The sequence below is a fragment of the Alosa sapidissima genome, chromosome 6 (assembly GCF_018492685.1).
Source record: "Alosa sapidissima isolate fAloSap1 chromosome 6, fAloSap1.pri, whole genome shotgun sequence".
Taxonomy (NCBI): domain Eukaryota; kingdom Metazoa; phylum Chordata; class Actinopteri; order Clupeiformes; family Clupeidae; genus Alosa; species Alosa sapidissima.
The window spans coordinates 18,534,754-18,558,347 of NC_055962.1; the positions used below are offsets into that span (position 1 = coordinate 18,534,754).

Consider the following 23,594-nt stretch of genomic DNA (forward strand, 5'->3'; position numbering starts at 1 on the left):
CGCGTTACGCACTGTGTGTAGGGCACCAAGAGACAGAGGAAGGACCAACATTTAGCCAATCACTAGTAGCTTTACTGCAAACTGATTTGCACTCTTGTTAGAGAACGTTTAATGTCAAAAAGCACCAACAGCATGTTACATAAAGTTGATACTTTTCGAGTCCTCTCCATTAAGATCCAACTTGAACTTATGCTAGCCTACTGCATTTAATTGAGAACGCATCCAAGCACACACGAGAGGGAGAGAAAATGAGTAGGTTCCAGCTGGCTTGTCATTGTTGATGATGATTGATATCTTCTTTTAAATATAAGAAACATATAAAAGGAAATCGTGAAGGCAACAAATACGAGATTAGAGGAGATTGTGAATTATCCGGTTCTCACTAGCCTACTGTACTGTTATAAACTATGAGATCCAGGTCACTATGACATAGCTGCACTCACTGTGATTTGGAAAGTGGACAAGAATATTATGAAGAGTTGTCTTTGCCTTGTGTAATGGAACTGGTCTTAATAGTCTTGAAGTATTCAATAATTTATTTACATGAAGCACATGATATGCCGATTGAAATACATTTCACTCAGCTACTGTAGCTAGGTGGCTACTGGCTACAGCTCATAATTCACTTTTAATTGCAAACAGAAAATGTCAAGCAAGCATCATGTCATACATGCTTCTCTTGTGCCAACTTAATATCATGCTTATCATTGTTAATATTGTGCTATACATGTGGCACAAACAATGTTTGAGTTTGTGGACTAGCCATAGGCTATATTTGAACGGAGCTGGTAAAAAAAGGATCATTATGAGAACGTGTGACACAATGGGCTTAAAGTGACAGTGCACCATTTACAAATGAGATAAACAGCATCAAATGTGTAGTATTTCTTAAGAAATGAATACTTTAAAACAAAATTACTGTCATTATTATCTTTTAAATAATATAAAAGTGTTGACCTTGGCTTCCCTTATGAGTCGCCACTGCCAGACAGCCTAATAAATTGTTTGCAGGCAAATCTGTGGCCTAGCGCAGTGAACTGCCATCAGTCAAATTATTACTCATCCTTACAGTGGGCTCCGCAATTTGGAAAAACAATATATATATTTGCAGCTGTGCTGAGTGTTATGTAGCTATCTGTTTACAGATTACACAGGTATGCGCATGCATATGTCGTAAAAGATTACAAGACGGAAACATTGAACATATTTTAATCTGTATTTATAAACAAAAAATACTGTGGATTAGATGGAAGTGCTAAAATTATGATCGATAGTCTAATAATGGCATTATTAAGTGAAGAGTACCTGATGACTTGTTCAGGACTTGAAAAAGATTGGGACTTGGACTTGGACTCGACTTGGCTTTGATGTGACTTGGACTTGGACTCGACTTGCCCTTCTCTGTATTTACTTGGGACTTGACTTGGACTTGACTGCTAAGACTTGGGACTTACTTGTGACTTGCCAAACAGTGACTTGGTCCCACCTCTGAGCCTAATATTTCTGCGTGAGAAATGCAAGGTGTGGCGTGTGAGCGTGTGAACTTGTTGAATTGCGCGTGTCTCACGCCCATTGCGTGAGACTTGAGAACCCTGGATAAGATCATTAAACTTCACTGTGTTCGGTGGGTTGCTAACTAACGACATCACCTACTAGCCAGCTAGTTACAGCTGTTGAACAATCTCAATAGAATTTTCGTGACGGTAAATCCTTTTCAATGCAGTATCCCTTAAAGTTTTTCCTTAACTAAAGAAACAATTTAAGGTATTATTCTGTGCAACACCCTTAAATAAACCCCTTACCTAAGGAGAAATTAAGCCTTAAGGGTCATACTTCAGGGGAAAAACTTAAGGTGTTTTGTGTTTACCCTCACTATGCCTTGCAGTGACACCATGCGTGCGTGTAAAAAAAGTCCCGTCTGAAACACTGTCGCGCGTTTATATTGTATTTGATTACGTTGTGTAATCAAATACAATATATTAAAAATTCATATCATAACGAAAATATACACCGGTATACGGTGTGAACCGGTATACCGCCCAGCACTACTATGTCCCAGTTGAAATCCATGTGGAAGTCCAATAATTAATGATCTTCTGAAGGCATGTAGCCTACCCAGCCTGTTAGGAAGCAGAGAAGCAACACATCTTAATTAAAGGAATTATCCGGAGTAAAATGGATGATTGGGAGTACATACGTTGAGTTGACATCAAAATCATGTCATTCGGATGTGTGTTGAGAAAGTTCGATTTTACCGGTTTTAGTCAAAACTCGTTAGCCTGGAAGTGACCAGGGCATGTCATTTCGCCGCTACAAAACACTATTTTTATACCTCTTCTATAGTTCCAAACAACATTACACTTACGTGGTAGTGAGTAGAGGGTCGCTAACCCTAGCTTACTAACAGGATGGAATTTTGAAATGTCACGTGACGTGATGTCGTGTAACGACGTGATGCAATCGACTCCTACGGACTTTCCCCTAAAGATGCCAGCTGCAGCAGCAATATTTCCGGAAAGGTACTGGCTTGATGAAATTCATTCTGGACTCTCTATCCGACCACATAAAGACCTCGGGATACTACGTAAGTGTAATGTTGTTTGGAACTGTAGAAAAGGGTATAAAAATAGCGTTTTGTAGCGGCGAAATGACATGCCCTGGTCACTTCCAGGCTAACGAGTTTTGACTAAAAACAGTAAAATCGAACTTTCTCAAAACACATCCGAATGACATGATTTTGATGTCAACTCAACGTATGTACTCCCAATCATCCGTAAATTGATCTAAAGTGCATTTTACTCCGGATAATTCTTTTCATACAAGTATAGTCAGAATGTCGGATTATACAGGTAAGAAAATGCACTATAAACATTTACTCCAGACCTTTTACTTGCCATTAGTGATATAAGAGGAGACACTTACGCTGAAGGACGGTTAAAAGTCGGAGAAGCCGGCCCTGGGCACATTATGGAACAGGAGGAATTAGGGATTTAACAAAGTGAATGTGAATTTCCAATACTCAGGTATAAAGAATTAATGTCATATACAGTATTATATTATATTATATTTGACTTTCTTGTGAAACATTATGGCATAAACCTGATGGTTAAGGACATGATAGCATATTAGAATATAATACAAAATATGGTCTAATATAAAATAAAAGAGTTGTAACAGACATTTCTGTGAAATGTTTGAAGTCAATGACTGTGGCGCCGCTCTTACATGCTTTGCTGTAAACTAACACATATTGCTGCATATTCTAAGAAAAAGCAGGTCTACTGAGGCACTGTGGTGGGGAGTGAGCTTTGTGCATCACATAGCTCTAGACCCACTGGCCTTCAGTCCATGGTAGTGAAGGCTGCGTGTAAAATGAACAGGCTATGTTATGTGATATGCTGTTGCCAAACAAAATTGTACAGTTACAAGAAAAACTTACCTTATGAAATAGTTTCAAATGTTTTACTGCAAGTCTAAAAGCCTCATTATTTTGGGGGGCTTTTAATAGTCCATCATCATTGAACAAGCAGTCAATTGTGGATATACCCCTGTCTTGAGTAAATCGGTTGGTGTTTGGTACAATGTAATATTTGTCATTGGTGTGGTGAAACACCATTAGGACTGCAGGTCGGCAATCTGTAAAGAAGTCACATTCAGTTATGCTTACTTCAGAATGGCATAATCTTCTTCACAATTATGGTGAAAGACTGATATTTTAGCTCAACAGCAAATCAAATCACACCCCACCATTTCATGCAGCTGTGATTGGCTAGGATTGTTTAAAGCTTGAGTCACCGTTTTGGTTTCCCATTTAGTTGAGGCTATTTTTTTTTTTAGCACAGACACAGAATAGATTGCTAGAGGGCCAAGAGGAGCACTTTGGTGAATTCAACAACAAAGTGTATTAGATTACAAACACTGACTTAATCATCATTAACTGAATTACTACTAACACAATCAACCTACCTGGAATAACCGATAGTGCTGCCCCAATGTCAGTTCCGACTCGAGAAACGATTGGACAGTAAGCCAGGATGACATCACAGTCCTCGACTGAAGGCACTTCCGTCAGGGTCAACTGAGTGGCGAGACAGTTCCTGAACCTCTCATGGGAGCCCAGAGTGTTCCCAGTGAGGACAGTGAACACTTTGATCCCAGCTGTCACTTCCAGGTAAATGGTCAACACTGTCCCATATAAAGACGACACTAGATTATGAAAACACGTGAATGTTCAGCATGGTCACTGTTAGAAATTTGAGGTCCCAAGAAAGAATGTAATATTTGGACCCCCTAATGATTATAACATTTGTCAGAAAGAAACTAACTTACATTTTATTAACAATCCTTTGATGATTGGAGTCCTCATTCCTATTGCCCAGAGAAAACTGAACAGTTTACTTGCCAGTGTCACCTCAGCATCTAGGCCTAAAAAAAATCAAATGAAATATTCTTACATTACAAAAAAGCCACTTCGTATCAGTTTAGGCTACCCAGTTTATATGTTATCCCTGCCTAGACAATGGTTCTCAAACTTATTCACCCCATTCACATTTTTTCTATTACATTATCCCAATTAAAGGTAAACTATGCAGTATTGGCAATTTCCTTACTGTTTTCTCGGTTTTTGCTTTTTTTTCACTGGCTCTGTCATGACGAATGTCTGAAAAACTCCATCACCATTCAACCCGAAAAAAGTCATATAACCATTCCAATGACTCTGAAGCTGTTAAATGAAGGTAAATTAAGCTAAAAAAACTTGCATATTAACCTAAAAAACCTGCATAGTGTGCCTTTAAAGGGACTCGTAAATGGCTACATTTGGCCTTGGAAATATCTGCGCTCCCTGAGAGCATTTTAGTTATGAAAACTTTAACCATCAGCAAACTGAAATAAGTAGTGAACAAATAGTAACTTTCCAAGACAACATCAAACTATTGGGCCTAGATGAAGTCACAATCCCACTCAGTGGAGATTTTTTAGTTTCGCAATACGTCAGTAGCCTGGCAACCAGACTCTCTGACTTAGCAGAGAGATCCATAGGCGTACGTTTATTTCCGGGTGGTAGGGCACAGTTTGAGGTTTAAAATCATTGGAGTTCCTTTGAACTGCTTTGAACCAATCATAACAACGGCGTTTCGTCATACAAAGAAGTTTCTCTGCATCACGCCCATAACAAGCAAGCATGCATCTTATCAGCAAACAATCACACGTTTCATCTGCGTAATTCTCGAAGGCTCGACACAACATGTAACTTTGATCGAAGTATCATCAGTGTCTCTACACATGAACTCGAGCATTGAGAACATTGTTGGTGTACACAGAGTTTACTAAAAGAAAGGTTTTGAACAACTCACTTGTTTTTTTTGCTCGCTGCCATCTTGCCATCTTGCAAGGAGTGAGTTGTCCAAAATCTTTCTTTTTAGTAAACTATGTGTACACGAACAATGTTCTCAATGCTCGAGTTCATATGTAGAGACACTGATGATGCTTCAAAGTCAAAGTCTGCTTTATTGTCAATTTCTTCACATGTCAAGACATACAGAGATCGAAATTGCGTTTCCTACTATCCCACGGTGGAGACAAGACATATTTTACCAATTAGGTCCACAGACAAACATAACATTCACGTAAACAATATAAAAAGTAAAAATAAGAAGGCACATACAATAAAGAAATAAGAGCAGCAAAATTTGGTAGAAATTGTGCAATTGTGCATACAGTAGACAGTCAATATAATAGTGCAAAAGTCAGGCCAATAAATGGCTGAGGTAGTTTTGTTTGACCTAAGTATGCAAGTGGCATAGTGGTGCAAGTTATGTAAGCAGAAGTGCAGCAGAAGTGTGTTCAGGACAACAGGACAACAACAACAAGTTGCAAGTGTGCAAGTGTACAAGTGGAGTAGTGCAAGTGGAGTAGTGCAAGGCAGCCATTTTGGGTCTAAAAGTCCAGGATGTTATGTAGCTGAGGGTGGAGGGGGGAGAGGGGGGAGAGAGTTCAGGATCCTAAACAGCCTGGTGTATGAAGCTGTTGGTGAGTCTGGTGGTGCGGGAGCGCAGGCTTCTGTACCTCTTCCCAGAGGGCAGTAGATCAAACAAATTGTGAGCGGGGTGACTTGCATCACTCACAATTTTGGTCGCCTTGCGGGTGAGGTGGGAGGTGTAAATGTCCTTCAGGGAGGGGAGAGAAGCACCAATAATCCTTCCAGCTGTGTTCACTATGCGCTGCAGGGCTTTCCTGTTGTATTCAGTGCAGCTTCCACCCCACACAGCGATACAGCTGGAGAGGATGCTCTCAATGGTGCCTCGGTAGAATGTGGTCATGATTGCTGGTGGAGCTCTTGCTCGCCTGAGTTTCCGCAGGAAGTACAGGCGGCGCTGAGCTTTCTTCGCCAGTGATGCAGTGTTGGTGGTCCAGGAGAGGTCTTCACTGATGTGCACCCCCAGGAATTTGGTGCTGCTCACTCTCTCCACCACAGCACCGTCAATGGTCAGTGGCAGGTGTTGGGTGTGACCTCTACGGAAGTCAACAACAATCTCCTTGGTCTTGCTGACGTTCAGCAGGAGGTTGTTGTCCCTGCACCACGTGGTCAGAAGGTTGACCTCCAACCTGTATTGAGTCTCGTCGTCCTTGGTGATGAGACCCACCAGAGTTGTGTCGTCAGCAAATTTCACTATGTGGTTGTTGCTGTAGGTTGCAGTGCAGTCATGCGTCAGCAGGGTGAAGAGCAGCGGACTGAGCACGCAGCCTTGGGGGGCCCCCCGTGCTCAGTGTGATGCTGCTTGAGATATTGTTGCCAACACGTACTACTTGAGGCCTCTGACAGAGGAAGTCCAGTAGCCAGTTGCAGAGGTAGGTACTGAGTCCCAGTTTGTCAAGTTTGCAGATGAGTTGTTGTGGTATTATGGTGTTGAATGCAGAACTGAAGTCTATAAACAGCAATCTCACATATGAGTCTCTTTTTTCCAGGTGGGTGAGGGCTGGGTGGAGGGCTGGGTGGAGGGCAGAGCAGATTGCATCCTCTGTGGACCGTTTGGCTCGGTATGCAAACTGGAAGGGGTCCAGGGTGGGGGGGAGAATGGATTTGATGCGTGACATGACAAGCCGCTCAAAGCACTTCATGATGATGGGTGTCAGTGCCACGGGGCGGTAGTCATTGAAGCAGGATGGAGCAGTTTTCTTCGGCACAGGTATGATGGTGGCAGCTTAGCTTCGATCAAAGTTTCATGTTATGTCGAGCCTTCTTAGTGTTTGAAAAATAGCGAGTTTGACGCGACCATGTAGCCTACTAAACTAAAGTTTGACTCGGGTATGTTCGTAGCCTATTTCAAGTGACAAAATCTATGACTAAAGTTTAGCTAACGATATAACATCCTACTCCTCTGTGACTTCGTTCATGACACTCCTGTTAATAGGCTAAACTAGAAAGAGCTAAAATAACTCACACCAACCTTATTTGCGCATTTTATTCACATTTGCTCAAAAGTATAAGCCCTTTTCGCTCCCTACATTGATGTATTCCAAGCGATCTACTTCGGGGGCGGGGATGTAGTAATTGAAACACCATGCCTGGGTAACGTAATTGCTCTCAGGAACGCCCTCTGTTCGCTGGTTGGTTCGGCTGCCCAACCTCCGAAGTGAACAAGCGCGAATCAACCTATTCCAGACAGAGTACTGTAGGGAAAAGAAATCGAGCGGAAGTACGTAGGCAGGCCGGGGCCAGGCTAATACGTCACCACAGGCTCACCTCATCAAGTCTTTCATTTAACTCACCGTTGGCCGAAGACAAAATAGCACAAAGAGAGGCTAATCACTATGTTCTGTCTGTCATTCTCACTTGTCATTTTCTCTCTTTTGTTCACCCTCGATTCTAATTCACTCGCTCCAGGGAACTTTCTTTAATCAATGTCGCAAATTTAAAGTAATTTTACAGGAAATTGCAAACTCCGAAGATGGTTTCACTGCATTGAAACCTCTCTGTCCAACCAGATGGACTGTTAGCACCCCAGCCATCTGCTCAGTTCTCAACCAGTATGAGTCAGTGCTTACAGCCCTTGAAGAAATGGCCTTATGCAGTTCTAAAGTACACTTCAACTAAGACACTTGGCACTTCAACTAAGGCCCGTGGTTTTCATGCAGGATTTCTAAGAGGTAACACTCTGCTTGGTCTTGAAATGGCTGAAGACCTGATGGAGGATTTGGAATGCCTGAACACCTCCCTGCAGCTTAGTAAACAGTCTGTCTCAGGCATGTTGGAGGCTGTGGAGCATGTCAAAACAAGCATGCAGGACAAACGAACAAAGGAGCACTTTGATGACTTATTTGCTAAAACAACTGCTATGGCAACAGAGATGGACCTACTACCTATTCAGATGCCTCATATCTGCAAACCTACAAAGCGTTACACCGGTGAAGCTGCAGCCCATATCTATTCGGATGCCAAGTCTTATTAGAGAGCCCAATTCTACACTGCCTTAGATACAGCAAGCACTCAATTCACAAATAGGTTTATTCAAGTTGGATTGTACAAGCTGCAGATGCTTGAAAATGTGCTGCTACATGGTGAGATGGCAACGGTTGTGGATCAGTACCATGAGTTGAATTCCAGACTGCTACCGTTGCAGCTAGCCATACTCACTGCAAATTATACATATCAGAGAACTTCTGATGTCGCTACACTTATTTGGGAAATGGTGCCGGAGGTGAGAAATCTGTTCGGTCAGGTAGAAATGTTAGTGAGGCTTTTGCTCGTTGTGCCTGCCTCTTCTGTTGAGGCTGAGAAGAGCTTTAGTACCCTGAGGAGGCTTAAGACTTGGCTGAGATCCTCAATGTCTCAGGTGAGCCTAAATAATGTGACTATGTGTCACATACATCAAGAGAGACCGGACAGATTGAACTATGAAGAAATACGCCAGTCTTTCATTAGTGTAAATGACATGCACAAAAATATCGTTGGATCCTTTGTTTGAACATACAACAAACAATCAAAATAAATGGATAAAAATGGATAAGAGTACATATAGAAATAATAGATACATCTATATATAATCATATAATTATACTTGTATTACATTTGAACAAGAATAAAAAAAGATGTGTACTTGCGTTACATTTGTAATTCATAAGGCCTCTCGGGGCTTATTGCCTAATACACCTTATGCATTTTGCCTACTACCCGTCTACCTGGGACGAAAGTCCTGAAAATGACCACAATAGGAGATACTATTCAATGGGACTTAAATGGGATTTTCCCCCCCTTCATAAATATCCTCATACATTTCAACCAGATTAATCTTCATATTAAGAGAAATATTTTTTGTATTACACTTTGCCTAAAAAATAAAAAAAATAAAATATGCAAATGAGGTAATGTCTCTCTATTAAATATATGTACATATACACCCTTAAAGCTACAGATTTTCTGAGGTGATCACAATGTTCACAATGACCATAATTATAAGGTCATAGAAGAGTGTACGTATTCTGATTTGATATAAAGAAAATGGCTAAAAAACAGTCAACCTATTACATACAACTATAGTAACATACAGGAATTGCCAGTTATTTATTAACCTAAACTTTAAAAGCTTTCATTTCCTACCTGTTCTAAATATTGCCGTCATCACGCCATCACCTTCAACTATTTTTCCCAACAAAAGTTTACTTGGCAACCATAGAGACCTGAGGTCATAGCAGAGCACATGGCTGTCAAGCAAAATGACTTCTTGATGAGATCAAGAAAAGTAAGGATATCTTTATTCTTTGTGTTGGCATGTACACTTATTACGTGTCATTGTGAGTTGTAATTTTGAACAACTTGAAACAAGTTCAAACAAGTTGATGAAATTACAGTGTCTTCATGTCATTAAGTTATTCCTCAAGAACAGATAAGTTGGTACATACCAATTACTTATATTTGAAACATTATTTTACAAAATTCCAAAAGATCTGGAGATCTGAGAGAACAACTTATCCACAGAATCTACATCACTGACACTGTCATCAGGTGACACAGACGTCTTTGCGTGCCTATTATACCACATAATAATTGCTCTGGGCTGGCTCATCCGCAACTCAGGAGTGAAAAGATCAATATTACCACTTCATGATATCTGCATAGTGCAATACAACAACAGCGCTGACTGGGTGCGATACAACCAGCAAAATATCAACCAAACTTGCAGCTCTGACCACTGTCCGCAAACCACAACTCTTCTCTGATTCTCAATTTCAACTGTCCGCAGCTAATAGAGAGTGCAATACAATGGCAGAAAATGTCTTGGTCAAATGTCTCAAACCATCAATGGACATGGAGACATTTGACGACCTGCACAATGCTGCGTTCGATAGTAATGCCCTTAAGATGGACTTTGAGAGGGCTGCTGCACCTCAACTAATGCAAGAAAACATATACAGTACAAAGAGCCTATTATCAACAGCAGCTTTGGGTTCAAGCACCATTTACAGACGCCACCTTGATCTTAAATGCAGATGCTTATGGTTTTGTAAGAAAGGGCAATTTATTAGTCCCTGAGATTGTAATCTCAAAACCTGAAGGTTTGCCAGATCCCTGCTCGTGTGGCCAGTGTGCACATAAGAATGTGTGTTCCTGTCGGGTAGCTGGTATCAGTTGTTGCAACTGCTGCAAATGCAAGGGAGGCAGTAGTTGTAAAAATCCTATCACTGAATGAGCTCTCATCATCATCCCCATATCTGGACTCTGTTATGAAAGTTTTACCTTGCAACACAGGGAATAAACCTGTTGTTGTGTATTTTTCACTTTATAAGTTAATGTTCCAACTTGATAATAACAAAGTTAGATATAAAATGTCTGTATATTAATCAAATGCTTGTTTTCTTTCTTTTAAAAAAGTCCCTTGTTTTGTATACAATTGTATTTATAATTGTCCATTAAAAAAGCTACAGCACAAAACAGGACCCCCACCCCCCACCCAACACACACGACATCCACACTGAACATCTACAGAAACATAATTAAAAATATCAAACCAGAATTCTTACACTACATGGTAATTGAACATTGTGATCCCCTCAGAAAATCTGTAGTTCTAATTCAATAGTTTATATGTATGCATATTTAATGAGATATTGCCTAATTTGCATATTTTATTTTATGAATACTTTATTTTAAGACAAAGTGTAATACAAAAAGTATTTATGTATGTATGTATGTATAATACAAATAAGGATATTAATATGAAGATTAAACTGGTAGAAATGTATGAGGATAGGCCTATCTATAAAGGGGAAAAAGTCCCATTCACCTGCAGTGTGATAATAGTGTCACCTTGTGGTCATTTTCAGGACTTTCGTCCCAGGTAGAGATTTTGGCATATTAGTCTAAAACAGTTGAGATATTCTCCGCTAAATAAAGTGCATACAAATCTTACCCAGAACTTAGACTAGGCCTATAGGCTACGTTTTCAAATGTTTTCTTGAGACAGTCTAATGATGAACACTGTTATGTAGCAACGGCAACGTTTTATAAGGGTAGCCTATGCGGCGGTGTGGTTGTATTCGCGTTTGTGAAAGGAGTCGTTACATGTTCTCTTTCTAGATCGACTCACGTTTAAGGCTATGCCATTATTCCAAAGCGTACATGTGTTTTTCGTCGTAGGCTGGCTACCCTGGGAAATGTAGCCAAACCCAACCATGTAGTAGCCTATATTATAGCCTACAGACTTTAAAACTTACTGCATCGAACTTACCTTGCATTATTCCTAAATTTGTAGTCATGCCCGTGTGTAGGATAGCTCTTCAACAGCAATGAATGCTGTATGATGACTGACTGGGTGAATCACTTTCACTTTTGAAGAGCTAATAATACAATAGCCAACCGATCTTGACGAGTCTCGACAATAGCCTAGGCCTAAGCACGTCATTACAAAAAATAAGTGCAGTTAGGCTATGAGATGAGACATAGGTCAGAGTCGTAGGCCTAGGCTCCTGCAAAATTTAAGCTGTGTGTTCTAGCTAATACTTCCTAGTCTGAAATATTGCGTTTGCATGAACTGCAAACAATTCCGCTAAAACTGCGTGATGGGCGGGACAAGGGTTATTTGACACGTGAATGTTAGTGATGTTACCCGTGAACCCACTGCTTCGAGGAGTGTATCGAAGATTTGGAATGGAACTTGTTTCGGAGCTTGATTCGTTTTGTGATAATCACGTGACCAGTGATGTCCGAAGCTTCGTCAAAGATTGTTTAGGCGGAGCAAGATATTTCATCAGGAGCCACTTCCGGGAACCCGGATCGCACGAGGGGGGGGGGGGTCAAAATCCCCCTTTATGCAGAGCAGAGGCAGCGACTGCTCCATTGAAGTCTATGGGCATAGCTCAGAATTTTACCACATATGCTAAGGTCTTGGTTCTATAGAGTTAAGAATGTGAATTTTGGGCACATTTTCACTATCCTTTTGAACATTTCAGGTACATTTTTAACATTTTTGAGCATTCCATGTCTGGAGAAAATTGACTTTATATCAGGTGTGCGCCGGTTATTTATGCCGCTGCTGTTGGCCGGTTGCAACGTACGCTCATCAATACGTCATCGACATGCCTCTTTATGCAGACAGGATTCGATATTTCGCGCCCATAGACATGAACTACAACGAAGTATCTTGCTCCGCCTTAACAATCTTTGGCTTCGTTACACCAGAGAATGTCTAATAAGGGGAGAACTGCCACTCTCGGAAAAAAACTTCCGGTTTCTGAGCTGGTTGCAGTTCCGTCTGTGGTTCCACATGAGGGCGCTCGTCCACGAGTGCAGAATGCATGGAGGTCTATGGAGCTGTACCCCTCAAAATCCACTTTTCTCGGGATATAATTATGACCGCCGCGCAGCGAAGCGGCGGTCATATAGGTTTAGTCAGATTTTTTTTTCTTCTTTTTTTTTTCTTTTTCGCATGCCCAAATTTCCGTCACTGATTCCCGGGACACTGAAAGACCGGGGTACACGAAACTTGGTGGGCATGTAACCCCACATGGATAGAATGGAACCATCGTTTTTTGTTTTGATCTGTAGCCCCCCCGCTGGACTGGACCCCCCGAAAGGAGGGTAGGGCAGACACAGTTTTCTGTGAATATCTCGAAAACCGTAGGGTTTAGGAGGACCATTTTTTTTTGTATGTTGATCTCAAGGGGCCATGTCAACCCATTCCATAACCACTCATTTCATGTATAGCGCCACCTAGTTAAACACAAAAAAGTAAAAATGAGGTGTTGTAATTGAAGGTATCTGTGACCTAACATAGTCAAAACTGCACGAAATTGGAAGTGTAGGATCATTATGACACCCTCTGTATGCACGCCAAGTTTTGTGGAATTCCGTTCATGGGGGGCCACACAATAAATTAATTTATGTTACTACACACCAACTGGCCTGTAGGTGGCCGGAGACAGTTTTCTGTGAATATCTCGAGAACCGTAGGGCCTAGGAGGTCCACCTTTTTTTATGTATGTTGGTCTTAAGGGGGCATGTCAACCCATCCCATTACCACTTATTTCATGTATAGCGCCACCTAGTTAAAAATTAAAAAGCAAAAGATTAGGTGTTTTCATCACAATATCTCTGGCTGACAAGGTCAAAACTGCACGAAATTAAAAGTGTAGGATCATTATGACACCCTCCGAATGCATGCCAAGTTTTGTGTACTTTTGTTCATGGGGGGCCTTACAATAAAATAATTTATGTGTACATTTAGTGACGTACACCAACAAGGATTCCCGGGACACTGAAAGACCGGGGTACACAAAACTTGGTAGGCATGTACCCCCACATGGATAGCATGGAACCGTCATTTTTCGTTTTGATCTGTAGCCCCCCCGCGTGACTGGACCCCCCGAAAGGAGGGTAGGGCAGACACAGTTCTCTGTGAATATCTTGAGAACTGTAGGGCCTAGGATGACCATTTTTTCCCGTATGTTTGCCTCTAGGGGTCATGTTAACCCATTTCATGTGCACACATGTGCACAAACAGATACACACACACACACACATACATTCACAGTAATCATACGTATGACACATACTCACACAGTAGACATATGTACGCTTGCATGCACAGGCACATACACAGGCACACACACAAGCACGCACACACACACACACACACACACACACACACACACACACACACACATAACATAACACAAACAATCAAGAATTTCTCAGAATTATGAACAGGCAAGATGGAGGTGGGGTTGTATAAAATGAATTTTACATGTGAAATCTATGAACTAATCATGTTTTGGTACTTGTTGTCTAGCAGATACCAGTGAGAATTGAGTGTGGATAATGCAATTTAGTGAGACAGTTAGAATCATATAGGCCTTTCAGCGTGATTTTTTTTTGTGGAAAAAATGTGCTGGACTGGGCGGCGGTCATATTTTGTACCGCTCTGTGGTACATCTAGTTTTTTATTTCAAGTAATTTGAATATTGTATTCGAAAGGGGAGGCAAAGAAAATACACTTGGTTGAGTATTATATTTTTTAAAGTCACTTAATTGTTCTAAAAAGCCTTTCAAACGTGTCAATGACGTCATTCATTAGCACAATGCTAGCGTGTTATGGGCAACAACGACCCAACCTGTAAGAAATCAAAAGGACATAAGTACTCGTTCATTCAACTTTTGACCTATAACCCATGTTGAAGTTATACAAACTACAATCAAATCTGAGATTTGTCAACGACAATCAGGTGAAAGAGACAAATTTAGCCGTCTAGCTCCATTGATTACCATTCATTCTGCACTCATAGCGATCGCCCCCAGTGGAACTCTGGTGGAACTGCAACCAAAATTCGGTACAATGGGACTAAACTTCAAAACAACACTCCAATTTACTGATTGATAATAAAATGAAATGCATTTTGATGCTTTTACAGACATATGAAAAATCACATCAGTCTGCTTAGATTTAGTGACTCAGTAAGATAATAAGATCTTTGACCTGTTCTGCAAGAATGATGGTGTGTTTAAGAGCCTCTGGAAGTTTCCTCTCCACCGGTGACTCCAACAGGTGATCCAACACTCTGTTGACAACCTCCTCTTTCCCTTGGGGATGAGGGAGGGAGGGGCAGAACCATTAATTCAGCTTAGGACTGAGAAGATTCAGTATTGCCAGCTGCAGAGAGACAGAACGATTGATAGACAGAGAACAAGTGGGAAAAAGAGGAGAGTAAGATGGACAAAGAGAGGTGAGGCTTAGCAATGACTAAGTGATGGACATGGGGATCTCTGTCTGCTCATGGGGGCATCTCAGAAATGGACTGATGCCATGCTGGAACTAGTTATTCATGTCCAGCATGGCCAAGGTCACCTTGTCCTCGTTTTTGTAGGGAGCAGACAGTTCTTTCAAGCTCCAGTTTAGTATGGACTGGATTAATGTTGCACTTCTTAACATGGTGAGGTTATGCTGGAGAGGGAACAAGACCAGAGAAAGGACATACTGTCAGCAACAAACAGCTAAAAACTGTCTGAAAGAAACACTGCTGTTGAGTTATTGTGCATGACTGTACATCAAAGTACAAACAAAATGCCTGAGTGGGGATGTCCTGAGATAATTGATTACTCACAGAATGCCTCTCATCCAATCAAAAATTATTAAATAGTTCTACCGGACCTAACTGTGGTATAAATTACATTGTATCAGAAGAACATCATATTGTATATAATATATATCAATATATATTATTACCTATGATGTGAAATACAAAAAAGCTCTTCAAGTCATTGCAGTATTTAGTAGTACTCTGAGATATAATACTTGTTATTCATTCATTCATTTATTCATACTCTGTTATCTGATTAATAAAAAAAACAAAGTGTCTTGCAAAACTTCCTGCGGGTCTCAAGACAGACAGGTCATCCGCCACCTGATTATAAGATAAGGAAGCAATAAAAACCTCATTGATCACTGAATGATACATTATTTCAGATATTATGTGCCACTCCTTTTTACTATTGATATCACAACTGGTGACTACAAGTTCAGTGAACATTAGACATAAAATAAATGTACACTAAAATAACACACACACACGCACACACAAACATGGGAAGTACTGTATGTTTACTATATACCAGTAACCTTAGATCAGGATCAACTGGGTGTTTATTAACAATTTATCAAGAATAATTGACTTATTAATTAAGAATAAGAAATTGTTCAATACAGACTTAATAAATGTACAATGGTGCTTAATACAGACCTTGTTGAGCACTAACACAAACATACTATATAGAAGCTATGCATTAATGGCTAACATGTGTTCACTAAAATAAAATATTACCCAAATTTTCCGTTTACCTGAGATGTGGCAGTTTTATTACATGCCCCCGTTACCAAACCAGAGGAAATGATTATGATGAGGGTGACTGATTCTGAAACTGCCATCATGTCTGTCTACATTTAAGAGAGAAAACAACAAAAAAAACAGTAGAAAGAAGTTCAGAGAAAACGAGCTGACCATTGTCTTGATATATTGCACACATAGCATTATGGAACATATGAAAATGTAGGCCTACTGAAACACATGGCAGAACACTCAAAACACCGCCAATAAGAGCAATGCTGATATTAAAAGCAGCAATAATAACAGTAATCTCTGTTGCCTCAGATTCAATAACTCATGCTATAACTCATGGAATTTCACTTGCTTTCAGAAGATGTCATAATGATCTTATGTGTCAAATTTTGTGCAGTTCTGAACATGTCAGGGGCAATTCAACGGAAAATTTACTTTTTGTCACATCCATAACGCTAGTGAAATGCCTTGGCATTTGTATGATGTGAATGATAATAACATTAATTTTTTGTGCATTTTTTCTCATGTACATTCTTCAGCCAAAAACAGCAAATGCTCAAATTTCATGTAATCATTCACATCATACCATACCATCACATTTTATTGGCGTTATGAATGTTACAAAAAACATAATTTTCCATGGAATTGCCCTCAGCCAAAGCTTCCACTGAGTATGTGTGTGTTTATGTGTGTGTGTTTGTGCGTATGTGTGCATGTGTTTATGCGTGCATGTCTTTATGTGTGTGCGTGCATGCATGTGTGTGTGTGTGCGTGGTTGTGTGTATGTCTTTAAGTGTGTGCGCGTGTGGGTGTGTTTATGGGTGTGTGTGTGTGTGTTTATGTGCACGTACGTTTGTGTGTGTTTGTGTGTGTGTGTTTGTTTGTGTGTGTGTGTGTGCATGTGTGTGCATGTGTGTGTGTGTGTCTTCATGTGTATGTGTGTGGCTGTGTTGTTTATGTGTGCATCGCAAAAAAGCTACCATCTTTGCCCATAAAAGGAGATCCGGTATCCTATTTTCCTATGGGAAAATAACATGGGGATTTTGAAATATCGCACCTGTTAAACTCTCGCGGGGACGAAAATGGGACTTGGAAATGTGCGTTTTATTTGGAGACTGTTTTGCGAGACAGAGACTGAGTTTGCTGCTGATATTCTGGGGATAGGCTACAACATAGCCAATGTAGGACTTTAGCCTTTTAATATATTTGCTGCATTGGATCAGTCTTTCTAGAACAGGCAAAAGCTTTCTAGCCTCACGTCAGCAGCGCCACATCACCCATATACATTAAAACAACCAGCGGATGGCGGGCGGGTGTGGTTTTGAAAATTGGTCAAAAAACTTGTGGATGCGGATGGATGATACGCTTTGCTATGCAGTTACGGTTGAAATAATAGCCCATCTGCGCATCTCTAGTGTGTGTGTGAGGGGAGGGGGAGGCTGAGGGGTCGATCAAGCATGGATTCTAAACTCTGTGGTGGATAGGATCTACAATTAGGTGTTAATTAATATTACTACGCGTCGAAGTACTCCCAAGTGCTATTGCGCCACATTGTAGTTCTCCTGTTTATTCGCTTGGAAAATCGCCACGTTTCATGTTGTGTGACCTTACACATTTTTATCAACTACTCGTGCAACTGTATTTAAGTAGGGCTACGTCTGAGCCCGTTAGCATAGCAACATGCTAACACATTCGCGCCGCGCACCAGAGCGCTTGAGTGCACGTACCGACACGGGAGAGGTATGACTCAACTCGTGAAAGTTAAGGTAAGAACATATATTACTACTGACATTGGGTGGCGTGTTCCTTTAAGAACAAAATTATTCACACCTCTGGCAAATATTGATTTAATGTTATTTTTTACTTGACCAATATGTTTGTTCTGACTAAAAATGACACTGCCAAAGGTTGTAAGACAATTGGGCAGAAACATGGAATCATGTTTTCATATTTGTAAAAAATGTTTCAAGAATAATTCATACCCTTTTTAAATAATCAATGGAAACATCTTTATTTGTCATCAGAGCTCTCAAAATGGTTCTTATAATACCTATTGTACCAAGCTTCTCCATGTCTCCACAATGATTCTAGATCACACCTTTTTAGCATGGTTAACAGAGAGAAATATCAACATTTCAGAGTGGCCCAGCCAGAGTCCAGACCTCAATCCATAAACTAGTGAGTACAAGGCCAGAGTGATGGCGAAGAATCATTCCTGCCTCAAAACCTAGATTGCTGCAAAAAAGGCGGGTCTAGAATCTTTAACATGCACGTCTTGCCACTAGCGTAAGATTCTTAAACTCTTAGATTATCTTTATTTGACAATTTTTAGGTTTGTGTTATCTAAAAAACTACATTAGGTTGCTTAAGAGTGCTCTAGACCCCTGCATGAAATTTGAACAAGAACACCACTTGAAGTGAGGACACAGTCTCAGAAACAATGTCAACCTATTCTGTGTTCTATTTTATAAACAATGGCAGAGTAGGCGGGATTAGATTCTCATTTTAAACAGGTTGTTTATATAACTGGAGTGTTCTTCTGTCTCTTAATATACGTGTTTTGGCAATTTATTTCTTGCTCACACATGCATGGGTTCTGCCCTATTGCACAGTGCCAGAAAGAGACAGGAGAGGAGTGACAAAAGTTAAAAAGTTAAAACCCTGTACCTTGCCAATCTTGATGAATGATCTCAACATTCCCAGACAAACAAACACTGTCACGGTCTGGCAGGGGGCATAATAGACACAAAACCAACATTACTGGTTTTGCAACCTTTCAGATATTGCATTTTTTCTATTGTATGTGGAAAGCAGGGGTGTGCGACATGGGCAAAAAATATCCTTTAAAAATGTGTTTTTAAAAGTCTGAGTTACTTTACAGCTTATTATTTTTTTCCTTCACTGTCTTGGACACTGTAACAATGCAAAATTCTCCTTTGGGAGACAATTAAATGATTATTTTTATGAATAGCATCATTACGATCAATAACCTGTGACTTTTCAACCAAATCAACCAATGCATTGTCACTCTACGACACCAATTTCCAATTTTGCCCCCACTTGTGTGTGTGTGTGGCAATGGCTTTTAGGAGAATTTCATGGATTTTAAGCCACTGAGCATGAAAAACCACCTTCAAGTTTTCATATCACATTTGAAGAGAAAAAGAGTTTCCATCATATTTAAAGTATGTTGCTTACAAATGAAGCAGCTGATTAGGCTTTTGATCACCAACATAACTTTACACCTTTTATATTGCACATTTTTGTATTATATAAAAAAAAACAGTATTTTACAAAAGACAGCAAAGTTACAAAAGATTTTTCTTCATTTGTTTTCTTTTTATACACACAAAACACCCCCCACCCACCCCGACTGGACCAACACAACAACAATGACAATAACAAAATAATAAAGGAAAAGGAAATGTTTAGTTACAAATGTCTATGAATAGACACACCTAAATAAAACACAGATGAAGTGGGGGACAACATGACTTCAAAGCTCTGTATGACCTACCAATTATGCCTTAAACTATATTGCCCATTTTTGTGGCTATAATCTCTTTTTGTGATTTCCCTTTCATTTTTAAGTTGTACTAACATTTAACCCACAAAACAAATGGTTTTGGTCAGTCCACACACACTTGGGAATAGCTATGGTGTTATTGGATTTTGAGATGCTGCGCATGAAAATCACCTTCAACAATTACCACAATCAACAGTCTCATCAATCAGTCTCAACAGCATCAATCAGTCTCAACAGCAGCAAAACATGACTGAAGCACTTTTAAAGTAAGTCTCTGATGAACTTAGAATGTCATGAGCTCCATGAGTGCTGAGCTATTTCCATTTGTTGTGCAAAATGTGCAGTCAACGTGAGAACAAAACATTTAAAATATGTTGAACACAATATGTTACCATTATTATGCCATTAAAATGTTATATCAATGTTTTTTTTAATTAATAATTGTTCTCCAGTAACCAGTAAATAACATACAATCATGCTACTAAAGTCTACATTTTCTAAATGGTCTAACTAAACAAAGAAAGTTATTGAGGGGAAAAAAAGAAACTGGCTGTAGAGCCTATTAAGACCATTAAGATGCTGATGCTGTCACTTGAAAATATGTTGAAGTGAAAGTACTGTATTCTCCAAATTCATAGAACTACTTCCTTGTGAGAGGGTGTGCCATTTTCTATCTTTGCTGTGTCTACATTTTTGATATTATCAATCTCATCTTGAATATTGCGTGCATACCAGACATGTGGACTCGAGTCACATGACTTGGACTCGAGTCAGACTCGAGTCATGATTTTAATGACTTCAGACTCGACTGGGCAGAGCACAGTGATCGGTGCTGCTGCTAACACCACACGCATCACGCACTGTGTGTGTAGAGAATCAAGAGACAGAATTATTAAACATAATTTGCTGCAACATTACCAAAAGTTAACCACAACTGTTTTCCAGAAACCTAATTTTCTGGTTTAGGTTTCTGGAAAACAGTTGTGGTTAACTTTTGGTAATGTTGCAGCAAATTATGTTTGTCACCAGAACTTCACTGGAAGTTTGCCATTATTGGCTAAGTGTGTTGGCAAATCACTGGCGAACACATTTGCCACTAGTGCCACTCATTTGCCACTCATTGTTGCCAGAACTTTGCTGGAAGTTTGCCTCTAGCGGCCAACACTGGCAAACTTCTGGCGATATTTTCTAGTGAACTCATTTGTTTCCCACAAATCACCCACAAGTTTGCTGCAAATCCGCCGCAAACATTTAATTTTTGTAAGGGAACTGATGACACATGCTATGTCTATGTTAGCCTGTTTAGTCATGATGCTTAAGACTTATTGCACTGTCAGCTCTTCCTCGCCACAGAGTCATTACAAAACAATTTTCAGCTAGTCAAGCAAATATTCATTTTGATCAGCTAGATGAGTGCCCACACCAATGATGTCATATGCAACTGGAGATTTCTCTTTAGCTTTTCAGGTGGGAAGTAAATGGTAATCTCATCTGCAAGGAGTTCGTGTGATTTTGTGCAAGAGCAATGCTATCTTCATATTTCTTGCAATCTTTGTATCATGTTTCCTCAATTGCTGTGGAAATAAAAAAAGACAAGCTTTATAAGATCTCACCAGCTCAAACACTTGCGCTTCACACACTTCATCACCATCAATGTGGCCAGAACCATGCTTACTTTTTGTACATATGAAAATTGCCCGTGCACATGCAAGACACAAGGCACTCCTAACACATCTGAGCAAATTCTGTCCTACACAATCATCACAAAGGAATATTTTTTTGTAATCTAAAATGCCATATTTGCATCAACAATAAACTTTAATCTGGAACACATTGGAAGGCATTTAAAAATCATGAAGTGGTCTGTTATGTGTTTAATGATCGCTGTGATTTCACAAGTGTCATTGAACTAAATTAGCTTCAGCCTTACGTCAACATTCTTTTCTGGAACATTCTTTTCTTCAAATTCCACACACTTCCTGGAAGGCTTTTTTTTAGCCAGCACAAACATTTCCAATGGACCATCATCTGTTTACCATTATTGTTTTTAACAAGTTCCATTATGAACTAGGATATTTACTAAAGCTGTTTTATTTCAAAGAAGAGTGCCTTGGCGCCCCGCATGTTTTTTGAGGACTATTACCTGTGTCACAGCAGCTATTGTTTTAGAGCACCTGTTTACATGGAGCACTTTAAAATGATGAGGGATTTATGTGTGTTGAATAAAGAGTTGCCCTGTTGGGCATAAACAAAATATTTAGTGAACATGAAAGGAGCAGAATATAACAGAAGATGCCATTACTGACGCTCCACCGGAAATAAATGTGCTGGCTGAAGAGCCTTCTGTGGTATAGTCCAGTGGCGCTGTGAATTAACTTCTTGAGGTGCTGCACTATTTCATTGGTACTAACTTTGTGCCTTTCACCTATTATGACTGACTTTTTGCAAGATCAAAATGGCCAAAAAGTTCATGAATCATTTGTAAAAGAGTTAAGCTAGTGCACTTAGAGTCCCATTCAGACTGTGACTGTTGAACCCTTGAAAACGCAAGAGCTAAAAAAACTTAGGTTGTTGTGGAATGTGTGTTAGATTGAAAGAATAGAACATATTTTCAGTATGTGCCTTGTATGTAAAATCCTTGCAGGAGCTTCTAGATTGTGAAACTATACTCAGTAAGGCTATGAAAGAGAAACAAGTGGACAAGTCTTTAAAAGAATAAGTGTCTGCTACAATAATGTGAAAAGGTAGCCCTCCTTTTCCCCAATCCGCCTGACCCTTCCCACAACATGCAAACTAACTATTTTTCTCCTACACATACAAACACTGAAACACCCTCACGCGCACATTTTCACTCCCTGCAATTGGGTAAATACTATTCCATGATTGGGACAGGAGAATGTGTGTGATTGGGTAAATAATATTCCATGATTGGGACAGGAGAATGTGTGTGATTGGGTAAATACTATTCCATGATTGGGGCAGGAGAATGTGTGTGATTGGGTAAATACTATTCCATGATTGGGACAGGAGAATGTGTGTGATTGGGTAAATACTATTCCATGATTGGGGCAGGAGAATGTGTGTGATTGGGTAAATACTATTCCATGATTGGGACAGGAGAATGTGTGCGATTGTGCAGGGGTGGTTTTCATTCCCATTTTAAACTAGATGTACCGCATAGCGGTACAAAATATGACCGCCGCTCAGTCCTGTACATCCATTCCGCGAAAATAAATCATATTGATGAATACATTTGTCTCCATCTTCTACTCCACCCCCCACTCTTGAAACTTTTGTGTATGCTTGATTGGAATGTGTGTTTGCGGGCCGCACACAAAGTAGCCTACTGGCGCTGCAAAGGTGAATAGATTTGTAGCACTTGCCAAAAAAATTGTAGCATTGTTATAAAACCTTTAAAATATCTAAACAATCACAAGTAGGGCAGTTCATCACAGTCCATCCATTGCAACTGGACTGATGAAAGGTACACCTGTAGGCTACATTGTATTTGGGAAAAGCAGAAGGTAGCAGCAAAATTTATTTATTTATTTATTATTAAACAAAACAATCCCTGTCAGTTCCATGCAGTTTTCAACAGCTATCAAGAAGAGAGGTCATGTCATGGATTTCTGTGAATGTTTCTTCTTCTACAGCATAAGTTTAGTCATCTAGTTCATATGATATTCAGCTTTATTGTCAATGCACCAATGAAATACCAGTAGTCTAAAACAAAATGCCGTTT

At 39.9% G+C, this 23,594-nt stretch overlaps 1 protein-coding gene across 2 annotated transcripts; it reads right to left on the reverse strand.

The window, feature by feature from the left end:
* Positions 1–1,850: 1,850 nt before the first annotated feature.
* On the reverse strand, positions 1,851–12,130 carry LOC121712372. 2 transcript variants are annotated; one of them, XM_042096635.1, is made up of 6 exons: positions 11,727–12,130; positions 4,330–4,425; positions 3,967–4,185; positions 3,440–3,636; positions 2,923–2,956; positions 1,851–2,120 (listed from the first exon to the last, which is right to left on the reverse strand). In XM_042096635.1, the coding sequence occupies exons 1-6, from the start codon at positions 11,752–11,754 to the stop codon at positions 2,086–2,088; spliced, it is 609 nt and encodes a 202-aa protein (XP_041952569.1). In that variant the 5' UTR covers positions 11,755–12,130; the 3' UTR covers positions 1,851–2,085. The 2 variants fall into 2 exon arrangements, with proteins under 2 accessions (XP_041952569.1, XP_041952568.1); XM_042096634.1 differs by having other exon boundaries at positions 1,856–2,120; positions 3,967–4,206; positions 11,727–12,127.
* Between the last annotated feature and the right edge of the window lie 11,464 nt (positions 12,131–23,594).